General features: G+C 38.0%; 1 protein-coding gene across 3 annotated transcripts in view; it reads right to left on the minus strand.

Moving 5' to 3' along the window:
• The window catches only part of LOC131505037 (protein argonaute-3), a 118,659-nt gene that overhangs the window by 92,834 nt on the left and 11,860 nt on the right, over positions 1-13,965 (minus strand). For 2 of the 3 annotated variants that reach the window (XM_058718088.1, XM_058718087.1), the window contains exon 2: positions 5,462-5,633. In XM_058718088.1, the coding sequence (XP_058574071.1) occupies positions 5,462-5,633 (172 nt within the window). Of the gene's footprint in view, positions 1-5,461; positions 5,634-13,965 lie in introns of those variants that run through there. The other variant, XM_058718089.1, reaches the window with a different exon arrangement.

The raw sequence follows: 13,965 nt of genomic DNA on the forward strand, positions 1-13,965 counted from the left end.
GGCAGGGGTTGTGGGGTAGGGGTGGGGAGGCAATGGTAAGTGACTACTAAGGAGTAATGGGGTTTCTTTTTGGGAGGATAAAATGTTCTAAAACTTGATTGTGGTATATGTTAACTAACTAGAATTTAAATAAAAACTTGAAATAAGAAATTATCAAGAAAGTTGTACTCTCTGAACATACTAAAAACTACTGAATTATACACTTTGAGTGAGTTGTATAGTAGGTGAATTTCGTATAAATGAAGTTATCATTTTAAAAAAGCATGTCCCTCTCTTGGCTTATCACTTATTTACAACACTGTGCCAATGACATTCCTAATAACACCAGAAAGGGAGTTCTTTCCAAGACTCTGATCTGAGATTTCCATTTAAAAGCCAAAATGGAATCAATATAGATTTATTTTTTTCTTCTAAAATTCAATCATCAGTATTACACCACAACCATATGCAACATGCACAAATATTTGACACTATATCATGAATTACAACACAAGAGTAACAGTGATAATAGTACAATGAGTATAAGATAATGTTTCACTTATAAAAGAAAACTGAACCAAAAAAATTCAACCACAATCTAATACCATCTCAAGATTCCTTCAAATCTTTACTTCATGTTTAACAATAACAGATCTTGCAGTTACAATCATGCTTTTATACAATTTTCCCCATGTATATATTTCGCTACTTAATGATTTTGAGTAAGTACATAACAATCTATTTGAGGTTTATCCCAATACATATTTAGCAGTTGGACAAACTAGCATAAAACCTCAAGTTAAGGAATTTATACTCTAGGTCAGTATTTCTAAAAATATTTGATTTTTAGTTATTGAGACCATGCACTTAAAAAAAACTGGAAACATTTAAAGTCTGCTTAACAAACATGCTTTTTTACCAAATGATCATTTTCAATCAAAATCATTAAGCTGGCAAAAAAACAACACACACATAGCCTAAAGGGGTGAGGAAAGGACAAAACAAGCAATAGACAGAAAATCTGAAGTAGAGAAGTTGACTCACAAAAAATGACTCACAAGCATTTCCTGGGTATTTTTTGTCCAAGAAAACTCCTATGACTAAAGTGGAAACTTGTTTGGCTACAATCCATCATTCTACTATTATGATTAATACCATGGTGCCAAATATTTGAGCATGTGGCATATGGACAAGAAAAACCTCCTATCCGTTGATTTAAATACTGAGGCATTTTGGCCCATATCTGTTTAGCTAATATGGAATAGGAATTGTCTACTTGTATCTAGTTTCTTCTAACTTCTCAAGTTCTAGCTATTGAAGAGTAGGAACTGAATGAATTTCAGAAGTCTACCAACAATTTTAACTAACTAGTTATGTAGCAATATTGCAAAAAGTGAGGATAAAAGTTACTCTTTTGAAGGAATAAAGGCAGTAAGTTCTACAAATGCTGACATAAAATCAAGTCATTATTAACAAAGAAACAAAGAGTAAAGTTGATTTATATCATTTTAAGAATCTCAAAGAAATCCTGTAGCTCCTGTGAAAACTCAAATTAAAGATACAGGATAAAAAACTTCCATTTGGAAACATCTAAATTACAGATGTTTTACTGCTACTGGCAAACAACATAACGAGACAAAACAACCGTAAGACAAAATATAATTAGGGAAGTAAATTAAAACCAGAATGCACACACCAAATTATTACATACATTTCTCCCAAGCTTAACCAATATGTTGAGCATCCACATGTGAAATTCTATTCTATTTAACTTCTTTCTTTTTTTTTTAAGTAGGCTTCATGCCCAGCATGGGGCCTGAACTCACAACCCTAAGATCAAGAGTCAAATGCTCTACTGACTGAGTCAGCCAGGCACCCCAATTTCATATACACTTACATAATATACAAATAACTTCCTCACTCCTACCAAAAATAAAAAGTTATATAGAAGGAACAAACCTAATAAATAATTTTGTTATTTTTTTAAACCTAATATTACACTAGTCCCTCAGAACTCTGAAAAACTAAAAAAAGTCTCAGCTGACATCCAAGCCCCAAGCCTCCATTTCCCATTATTTTCTAAATTATAACCCATTTTGTCTTTAAAGCAATTTTGTTTTCCTAACATTTTCATCATATGATTCTCCTACTTAATCAATAACCAACAACAATTCTTTACTATATACTGCTAAAATTAGGGGTGGCTCTTTTGGGCAGGGCAAGGGGGAAAGACAGTAGTAAGGAATTGAGTTCAGAAATATCTGCCCTAGGAGCGCCTCGGTGGCTCAGTTGGTTGGGCATCCGACTTCGGCTTAGGTCACGATCTCACAGTTCGTGGGTTCAAGTCTTGCGTCAGGCTCTGTGCTGACAGCTCAGAGCCTGAAACCTACTTCAGATTCTGCGTCTCCCTCTTGATCTGCCCTTCCCCTGCTTATGCTCTGTTGCTCTCTCTCTTAAAAATAAATAAACATTTAAAAAAAAAATCTGCCTTAGGAGAAATATCTACCAACACTTAGTCGGTTGAGCATCTGACTCTTGGGTTCACGTCATCATCATGTGGTTTGTGAGACTGAGCCTTGCATTGGGCTCAGTGTGGAACACAGAGCCTGCTTGGGATTCTCTCTCTCTCTCCCTCTCTCAAAATAAATAAATAAACTTTAAAAAAAAGAATAATATTAAAAAATAAAACAAAATATGGGGCACTTGGGTTGCTCTGTCAGTTAAGTATCCAACTCTTGATCTTGGCTCAGGTCATGATCTCATGCTCCCAGGGATCAAGCCCCAAGTCAGGCTCTGCTCTAACAGTATGGAGCCTGCTTGGGATTATCTTTCCCCCTCTCTCTGCCCATCCTGAGTGCATACTCTCTCTCTCTCTCAAAATAAATAAGCATTAAAAAAAAAATAAGATAAAATAAAATGTTAGACATCAATCAAAAGGGCCAGGATTATCCTTCAAATTTACAGATTAACACCCCAGTTTTGAGAAACAAGAAAAAGGGAATTTGAGAGTGTGGCATGAAGATAGTTGGGTCCCCATAAGCAGATTGCTAGCAGAAAGACAGATGAGAGAGGAAGGACTCTAAGACAAAGACTAGCTTATGGACCTTAAGAGAAAAGGGTAGGACACTGAAAATCTCTGGGTAAATATAGCCTTTTATAATGTCCAGTTCTCTTTCCTGCCCCCCCACCATCATGTTCATCTCATTTTACTTTTATAAGCTTTCATTCACTCTACTATTTATTATGTGCCAATCATCAAGCTAATATCAGCACTACAAAGATAATAAAAAGAGTATTCCTTTTCATGAAGAAATTATACTGTGAGAAGAGGAAAGCAACAAGTAACCAATATACACTAAAAATACTGTAACAGGATTGTACACCAAGTACTATAAGGTCACAGAAGAATGAACTACCTCTGACTACAGAGTTCAAAAGGTGTGTCTTGAACCATAATAGAAGTTTGCCAGATAGATAAGGGCAGAAAGGGCATTCCAGGTAAGACTGCAGAATATGGTAAAGGATATAGATTAGAGCCAAACAAAGAAGGGTATATAATACTAAATTTGAGATGTCATTCTGTAGGCCACAGGGAATTAAATAAATTTTACAGTAGGCGAGTGACCTCAGAAAGAACTCTGCACTCCACATTATTACATTCATATGATGGTTTGGTTTTTGTTTTGTTTTGTTTTGTTTTACGCGTTATAGCAAAGTCTCTTAGTGCTCATTCACTTCATATTTCTTATGTGTCTTATCTAAATGATGGATTTCTTTTTTTTTTAATGTTTAATTATTTTTGAGAGAGAAACAGAGCAAGAGCAGGGGAGGGGCAGAAAAAGAGGGAGATACAGCAACTGAAGGAGGCTCCAAGCTGTCAGCACAGAGTATGACATGGGCCTCAAAACCATGAACTGGGAGATCCAGAGTCGGACCAGAGTCCGGATGCTCAAACAACTGAGCTCCACCAGGTGCCCCTAAACGATGAATTTCTTGACAGCAAGAACCACCTATGTCTTAAATGAAGACTCTTAATAATACTTATTGAATAAGAAAAGGCTGGGATATTTGATAGCATAAATCAAAATGCTAAGTTGAGTATCACTGTTTTCTAAGTGTTTTGTCTATATGTCTTGTTTTGCTTTTTTTTTTAAAGTTTATTTATTTATTTTGAGAGAGAGAGAAAGAGAGAGAGAAAGAGAGGGAGGGAGAGAAACAGTAAGCAGGGGAGGGGCATAGAATCCCAAGCAGCCTCCATTGCCAGCATGAAGCCCAACACGGGCTTGAACTCTCAAACTGTGAGATCATGACCTAAGCCAAAACCAAGAGTCAGACACTTAACCGAATGAGCCACCCAGGCGCCTATTTTGTTTTTTAGAACCTCCTTCATGGTGTACACCATGTCGTAAGTTCCATTTATCTTCCCTTATTGCCTAAACCACAACCATACATATATGTATATACACATACATACATACATACACACATACATTTGGGGGAGGTTGAGAGAAGCAGCTTACTAAAAGCATATTGATAGGGGCGCCTGGGTGGCGCAGTCGGTTAAGCGTCCGACTTCAGCCAGGTCACGATCTCGCGGTCCGTGGGTTCGAGCCCCGCGTCAGGCTCTGGGCTGATGGCTCGGAGCCTGGAGCCTGTTTCCGATTCTGTGTCTCCCTCTCTCTCTGCCCCTCTCCCGTTCATGCTCTGTCTCTCTCTTTGTCCCAAAAATAAATAAAAAACGTTGATAAAAGCATATTGATAAATGTTTCTATATCATTATGTACTTGTTCCTACATAAAAGGAAGGAAAGTCAGGAGTTGAGGACCAGAACGGAAAGCATGAAACATGACAACCACTATTTCTACCCACTACTGCTACCATCCCATCATCTTAAAGGGATAAATAAGGTGGGCACGTAAAGGGGAGAAAAAAAGAAAGCACAGATATGTTAACCAACAGCAATGGAAAAGATATGCTTACTCTGATTTCAAGAGCATGTAAAAAGGAGCTGGACCTTCTCTGTTATCACAGAGAAAACATGTGAGCTTATGCTATAATGAGAAAATTTCAAGGCTATTTGTAGATTTTTCCCGACATCACAGCTCTGAAGTACAATTTATTTATTTATTTATTTTTTAACGTTTATTTATTTTTGAATAGAGACAGAGCATGAATGGGGGAGGGTCAGAGAGACAGGGAGACACAGAATCTGAAACAGGATCCAGGCTCGGAGCTGTCAGCACAGAGCCTGACGCAGGGCTCGAACTCATGGACTACGAGATCATGACCTGAGCCGAAGTCGGACGCTTAACCGACTGAGCCACCCAGGCGCCCCTGAAGTACAATTTCAAAACAAATTACCATGTGTGCTTGGTCCAACTGTTAAACATTATTATTGTTATTAAATGTGAAAGATAAACATAATTACTAAAGCAAACAAATATCAACAGCAAAATAATCTTTATGACTTCACAATTCTTACCTGTTCACTCTCCTAGGACACTTGTCTGGTTTAATATCTACCTCATAGAGGTAGACATCAATCTTTGGGATTTCAACTTGAAAACAGTTAGCCAGCAATTTAATGGGTTTGCCCATGGTGCCATAGCCAGGTCTTCTGGGCACCATGAGTAGGGGCTGGGCCCCAACGGGTCCTGCCAAAGAGAGGGTAAAAAAAAGAGTAACACAGTTATAAGCTGCATTTGATAATCTTGTCAATCAGAGTATATGAGAATTTTTAGTACAGCTGATAATGGATGAAGCCTAGTGCTAAAAGATGCTATCATTTCTAACACTTCAACTTTTTTCTCCCCAACTTACTCTCCTCATTTGAACATACAAACAAAAAAATGGTACCTGTGAAAACTTGTTTTCAAAGGGGTAGAAAGAAGGGGAGAGCAATCACACAAACCCAGACAAGCATGAGCAAACACAAATCAGACCCAAAGAGTGTGAGACCAACAACAAAGTACTGAACTTAAAGTACGACATAATAAGGACAAGAACAAATGAACAAAATACCATAAAAGATAAACACTGATATTTTTTTTATTTTAGAAAGAAAGAGCAAGTGGAGGAGTGAGGCAGAGGTGGAGGGAGGGGGAGAGAGGGCAAGGAGGATGGAGAGAGAGAGATAATCTTAAGCAGGCTCCACACTCAGTGTACAGCCCGATGCAGGGTTCAATTCCAAGACCCTGGGATCATGATTTGAGCCAAAATCAAGAGCTGGATGCTCAACCAACTGAGCCACCCAGGTGCCCCCAGGAAACACTGATTTTTAAAAGAGGAGGAAAAAGGCTTAAGTGACCAATTTAAGTGAAAAAAAAAATGGTATCACTACAGATATTGAAGATAAAACATTATGTCAATAAATTTTCAAGTTTGGTGAAATAGGCAAATTACTAGAGAAATACAGGTTACTGACATACCGAAGTATATAAAATTTGAATTCTTCCATTGCTATAACTATAAAATGGAAAACAATATTGTGGCTCCTCAAAACATTAAAAATAGAATTACCGTATGATCCAGCAACTCTAGGGTATACACCCAGAAGAATTCAGAGTATTGAAATGTAACTGTACACATTATTATTATTTTTTAATGCTTATTATTTTTGAGAGAGACAGAGACAGAGAGCAAGCAGGGAAGGGTCAGAGAGAGGGAGACACAGAATCAGAAGTAGGCTCCAGGCTCTGTCAGCACAGAGCTCGACGTGGGGCTCCAACCCACAGACTGTGAGATCATGACCTGAGCTGAGTCAGTCACTCAACCGAATGAGCCACCCAGGCACCCCAATAACTGTACACCTTTGTTCACAGCACCATTATTCACAACATCAAAAAGGAAGAAGCAACCTAAGGGTCTACTGATGGATGAATGGATAAACAAAATTTGGTATATACATATAATGGAACATTAACCTTATAAAAAGGAAATTCTGACACACTACAACATAGATGAACCTTGTGGATGTTATGCTACATGAAATAAACCAATCACAAAAGGACACTGTATGATGCCACTTATTTAATATCTACTGTGGCCAAATTCAGAGACAAAAAATACAAGGGTGGTTGCCAGGGGCTGGGGTAAAGGGAGGGTAGGGAATTGTTGCTTGGTGGGTATAGCTGCAATTCTGCAAGATGAAAAGAGTTCTGGAGATTTGTTGCACACAATGTGAATATACTTAAATAGTACTGACCTGTATGCTAAAAAGTTGCTAAGATGGTAAATTTAATGTTACGTATACTTTATCAAAGTTTAAAAAACGCCTTAAGTGATATCTAGCATTAAGATTTTAGGGGCGCCTCGGTGGCGCAGTCGGTTAAGCGTCCGACTTCAGCCAGGTCACGATCTCGCGGTCCGTGAGTTCGAGCCCCGCGTCAGGCTCTGGGCTGATGGCTCGGAGCCTGGAGCCTGTTTCCGCTTCTGTGTCTCCCTCTCTCTCTGCCCCTCCCCCGTTCATGCTCTGTCTCTCTCTGTCTCAAAAATAAATAAAAAACGTTGAAAAAAAAATTAAAAAAAAAAAGATTTTAAAGCTCAAAATGTTGTAACTTTGTTAAATGAAATTCAAACAATAAATTCAGTTAATTAATAACTGTTACCTGAATGAACTTACATTTAAAATATCTGAAAAGTCCTGTAATTATTTGAAAAAATGAAATCCACAATTAAAAATAATTCTAGAGGGCACCTGGTTGGCTCAGTTGGTACAGCATGCAACATTTGATCTCAGGGGCATGAGTTTGAGCCCCACAATGGATGTAGAGATTACTTAAAAATAAAATCTTTAAAAAATATATATATTCCCACACATACACTAAGAGATTCCAAATCCAGATGGTTCCACTAGAGAATTACAGCAAAAATTAAAGGAAAAAATAATACTGACCTTATACAAACTCTTTCAAAGATCAGGAAAAAAGTAAATATTTCCCAATTCAACTTATGATCCCAGAAAAACCCTGATAGTAAAACCTTACAAGAACATTATGAAAAATAAATAAAATCACAGAACAGTATCATTCATGAATATACATGCAAAAATCATAAAAATTTAACAAAGAGCAATATATATATCTAGCAATATATCAAAGGGATAATGCTTCACACAAAAATCAAGTTTATATCAGGAATTAAAAGTTGGGTTAATTAACTTTTTTTCATTGGATGAAAGTACACTGAAGTGCTGCCTATATCAGGTTTGTTTTTTTTTTGGTAAAACCTCTTATGAGGATATTACCTTTCCTGTTATCCTAGATAATACTGATAACATCATAGCTAACACTGAGTAATTCTAGACCAGGTCATAGTTGTGGTTCTGCCATTTATCTAACCACTTGATCTTTGTCAAATATTAGTAGCCCTGAAACTTCTATTTTCTGATCTATAAAATGAGAATAATACCTGATCTGCCTCTTTCTTTTGAATCTTGTCAGGATCAAATTAGAAAACATACAATAGCAGGGCACCTGGCTGGCTCAGTCAGTAGAGCATGCAACTTTTGATCTCAGGGTTGTGATTTGAACCCTACATTGGGTGTGGAGATTACTTAAAAATAAAATATTAAAAAGAAAAGTGTCAAAAGAGAAGAAAGAAAGAAAGAAAGAAAGAAAGAAAGAAAGAAAGAAAGAAAGAAAGAAAGAAAGAAAGAAAGAAAGAAAAGAGACAAAAGAAACAAAGAAAGAATGGAAGGAAGAAGGATGGATGGATGGAAGGGCCTAGGTGGCTAAGTCAGTTGAGTGTCTGACTCGATTTCAGCTCAGGTCATGACACCGAGCAATGTCAGACTCTGCACTGAGCATGGAGCCTGCTTAAGATTCTTTCTCTGCCCCTCTCCCCCACTTGCATGCTCTTTCTCTAAAATAAAAATTAATTTTAAAAATAGTAAATATAAATATATAAATTTATATGGTTTCTTTGATTACTACCCATCCTTTACAACTCCAATAGTCTCCCTTCTTGAGGTTTCAAATTTGTCTTGTTATTCTAATGTTGTCATTAAGTAATGTTACACAAAAAGGCATGGGGAGGGCAGTAGATTTCCCAAGCCCTTGCACATTTAAAGAATGTCTGTTACCTTCATATACAAACAACCTAAATTGAACCTATATATTTAACAATTTGATCTTCAAATTTCCATCTAAATTTTCATCTAAAATTTGCTATTATGGATTTCTTTTTCTGTATGCGTTCTTTATATCTGAGACTTGAAAATCCATAAATATGTCCTCATGTGGTTCTCTTTCTGTTAGATTTGCTTGGAACATAATATATGTTCAGTTTTCAGTTGAGATCAGTATTGCAGAAGGGTTTCTTCTGTTATTTCTTTATTCATTTTTTATTTTTATCTTTTTCAAACACCTCTAAAATTTGCCTTCAGTAGCCTGCACGCATGGATTCTACAGCCAACCCAGTTGTAGTAACAGGCTGTAGTAATAGCCCTGTAAATATAGTTGTTTATAAATATTTGCTTTATAATTTGCAACCAATAGCTTCAATATCTGAAGTCTATGATTTTGTTTTCATTATTGTCTTTCTTGCTCATGGTATCTTGTTAGCATGTATATCTAGATGGGCCTTGTACTCGAAAAGTAGTTTGCACAAATAATTTGAGAACTAGGATAAAAATATATTCCTCAAGAAAAGGTCTGCATTTGTTTCTGTCAGGTACCTGGGAATACTACCTGTCCAGTACAACTTAAAATAAATTCAAGTTTACAATTTAGGCTTCCAGTAAGGGTTGTCCACTTCAAGATTATTCTCACCCTGAGCATAGCATTTGAGGGTCTCAGCTTATGGCATAGAAGTCTCCTGTATACTCTCATATGCAGACTCTGGACTTTAATTTCTGTTCACTCCACACCTTCAAGGCATCAAAACTTAATGTTTCCAAAACCAGCAAATGCCCTCAGGGAAAAAGTGGCTTTTAAGGTCATTACTTTTCTAGGTTTCCATTTCTCTTCCATTTTGGCCCGGTAATTACAGGCATACACCACAGAACTGAATTTTTTTCCTATAAAATACCTCCTCGTTTTTATTTTTATTTATTTTTAAACATTTATTTTGAGAGAGAGCGAGCACATGCATGCAAGTGGGGGAGGGACAGAGAGTGGGACAGTGAGAATTCCAAGCAGGCTCCATGCTGTCAGCACAGAGCCTGACGCGGAACTGGATCATACTAACTAGGAGATCATAACCAGAGACAAAATCAAAAGTTGGAAGCTTAACTGACTGAGCCACCCAGGAGCACTAAACTTCTTAGAATATGCTTAAACATCCTCCGATACAATTTTTTCAAATTATTTTTATACAGCAAACGTTTACAATAAGTCCCCCAAACTCAATACAGCCTTTTTTAAAAAAACATTTTTTTTACATTTATTCATTTTTGAGAGACAGAGAGAGAGCACAAGCGGGGGAGGGGCAGAGAGAGAGGGAGACAACAGAATCCGAAGCAGGCTCCAGGCTCTGAGCTGTCAGCACAGAGCCCAATACGGGGCCGAACTCACAAACCACGAGATCATGATGCACAACGGAGCCACCCAGATGCCCCAAAACAGCCTTTTTTTTTAAAGCAAGACAATGTGTAAAGAAGTTTCAAATTACACTACAATGCAATTGGTAGAATACCAGACATCACACATACAAGATTAAAAAAAAAATTTTTTTTAATATTTGTTTCTTTTTGAGAGAGACAGAGAGACAGAGTATTTGCAGGGGTGGGGCAGAGAGGGAGACACAGAATCTGAAGCAGGCTCCAGGTTCTGAGCTGTCAGCATAAAGCCGAACGTGGGGCTTGAACTCACAAAAGGCAAGATCATGACCTAACTGGAGTCGACGATTAACCCACTGAGCCACCCAGGTACCCCTAAGATTTTTTTTAAGTAATCTCTACACCCAATGTGGGGCTTGAACCCACACCCCAAGATGGAGAGTCGCACACCCAACCAAGTCAGGGGCTCTACACAAGTTTTTTAAAGCCTGCTAAGTACCTACGAAGGGAATGCACTGCTGGTGCTTAAAAAAAAAAGAAAAAGTCATGAAGCCTTGTGGTAACCACAAAGCAAAACCCTACAGTAGATACACAGAAGATAAAAAGAAAGTAATCTAAGCACCCATTAAAGAAAATCATCAAAGCACAAAGGACAAGAGCAGAGAAGAAAGGAAGGGAAGAACTACAAAACAGCCTGAAAACAATTAGCAAAAGAGCAATTAAGTACATACCTATCAATAATTACTTTAACTGTAAATGGACTAAGACATACAGTGGAGGCTGAATGGATTAAAAAAAAAAAAAAAAAAAGACCCATCTACATGCTGCCTACCAGAGACTCACTTCAGATGTGAGGACACACAAAGATTTTAAGTGAAAGGTTGAAAAAATATATTCCATGCAAATGAAAATTTAAAAAATCACCTCCAAGACTGATGTCAAGTTTACTACCTATGTATTCTTCAAGGAGTTTTATGGTTTCAGGTCTTACGTTCAAGTCTTTAATCCATTTTGAATTAATTTTTGTGTATGCCATAAGATAGGGATACAATTTCGGGGTGCCTGGGTGGCTCAGTTGGTTAAGCATCTGACTTTGGCTCAGGTCATGTTCTCAAGGTTCGTGGTTTGAGCCCCACGTTGGGCTCTGTGCTGACAGCTCAGAACCTGGAGTCTGTTTCGTATTCTGTGTCTCCCTCTCTCTCTGGCCCACCCCTGCTCATGCTCTGTCCACTCTCTCTCTCAAAAATAAACAAACATTAGGAAAAAAAAAAAAAAAAAGACAGGGATACAAATTCATTCTTTTGTATGTGGCTGTCCAGTTTTCTTAATACCATTTATTGAAGAGACAGACTGTCCTTTCCCCACTGCATGTTCTTGGTTCCTTTGTCGAATATTAATTGACCATATATGTGTGGGTTTATTCCAGAATTCCCTAGTCTATTCCATTGACTTATGTATCTCTTTTTGTGCCAATATCATACTGTTTTGATTACTACAGCTTTGTAATATAATGTGAAATCAGGGAACATGATGCATCCAGTTTTGTTCTTTCTCAAGACTGCTTTAGCTATTTGTGGTCTTTTGTGGTTTGTGGTTTGATACAAATTTTAGCATTGTTTGCTCTACTTCTGTGGAAAATGCCATTGGAATTTTGATAGGCATTGCACTGAACCTGTAGACTGCTTTAGGTAGTATGGGCCTTTTTACAATGTTAATTTTTCCAATCCAAGAGCATTTTCCATTTATTTGTGTTTTCTTCGATGTCTTTTATCAATGTTTTACAATTTTCAGTATACAGGTCTTTCATCTCCTTGGTTAAATTTAGTCCTAAGCATTCTATTCTTTTTGATTTAATTGTAGATGATATTGCTTCCTTAATTTCTTTCTGGTAAATCCTTATTTAGCATGATCTCGTGGTACGTGAATTTGAGCCCTGCATAGGGCTCTCTGCTGTCAGAACGGAGCCTACTTGGGATTCTCTGTCCCCCTCTCTCCACTCCTCCCCCGGCTCGTTCTCTCTCTCTCTCAAAAATAAATGCTTTAAAAAATGAGATAAAACTATACATTGTAGATGTGCTTGGCACTAAGTCATAAAAAAAACTATAGCTTTTCAACAAATATTAACAGGCATGTACCACATGTCACACAATATACTAAGTGCACCATCCTGTATTAAGCACCTACTATTTGGGGGGGGGGGCGGGGAAGTACAGAGGGAAACAGGTATATAGAAATTTTGCCCCTTCATATCAATTTCAGAAGTAGACTTACAAAACCAAAGGGTAGGAAGAGAACTGTTTTTCTGACTCCTGATATTTACTGCCAAACTGTCATGGGAACACATCATTATCACCAGCTCTCTCTCTCTTACCCTCTCTAGAATTAGGCATTACGTTTTCAAAATACCTTTTATGTGTTAAAATTTTTTTTTCTGCTATTTTATTTACATGCGGTTACTATCAAGATTGGCTTAAAAATAATATTTTGCTGTTCTATATCCCCAATTCTCATTAATCTCACTGCTCCTATAGATAATTCCTTTTCTTTTTTAATTTTTTTAATGTTTATTGATTTTTGTGAGAGACAGAGAGAGAGACAGGCAGAGAGAGAGAGAGAGACAGGCAGAGAGAGAGAGAGAGAGAGAGAGAGAGAGAGAGAGAACAAGTGGGGGAGGGGCAAAGAGAGAGGGAGACACAGAATCTGAAGCAGGCTCCAAACTGCTGTCAGCACAGAGCCTGACACAGGGCTTGAACCCACCAACCGTGAGATCATGACCTGAGCAGAAGTTGGATGCTTAACCCACTGAGCCACATAGGTGGCTCAGATAATTCCTTTTTAATTTTTTTTAAAGTAGGCTCTATGCCCAACGTGGGGCTTCAACTCACGATCCTGAAATAAAAACACATGCTCTACTGACTGAGCCAGGCCGGTACCCCCCACCCAGATAATCTTTAAAAAAATCAAAAACAGAAGCGCCTGGGTGGCTCAGTCAGTTAAGCATCCAACTTCGGCTTGAGACATCTCACAGTTTGTGAGTTCGAGCCCTACATCAGGCTCTGTGCAGACAGCTCGGAGCCTGGAGACTGCTTTGGATTCTGTGTCTTCCTCTCTCTCTCTCTGCCCCTCCCTGGGCATGCTGTCTCTCTCTTTCTCTCTAAAATAAATAAACATTAAAAATTTTTTTTAAAAATAAGGGGCGCCTGGGTGGCGCAGTCGGTTAAGCGTCCGACTTCAGCCAGGTCACGATCTCGCGGTCCGTGAGTTCGAGCCCCGCGTCGGGCTCTGGGCCGATGGCTCGAAGCCTGGAGCCTGTTTCCGATTCTGTGTCTCCCTCTCTCTCTGCCCCTCTCCCGCCCGTTCATGCTCTGTCTCTCTCTGTCCAAAAAATAAATAAAAAACATTAAAAAAAAAAAAATTTTTTTTAAATTTTTTTTTAAAAATAAAAAACAGGGGCGCCTGGGTGGCGCAGTCGGTTAAGCGTCCGACTT

Source organism: Neofelis nebulosa, chromosome 2 (genome assembly GCF_028018385.1).
Source record: "Neofelis nebulosa isolate mNeoNeb1 chromosome 2, mNeoNeb1.pri, whole genome shotgun sequence".
NCBI lineage: Eukaryota > Metazoa > Chordata > Mammalia > Carnivora > Felidae > Neofelis > Neofelis nebulosa.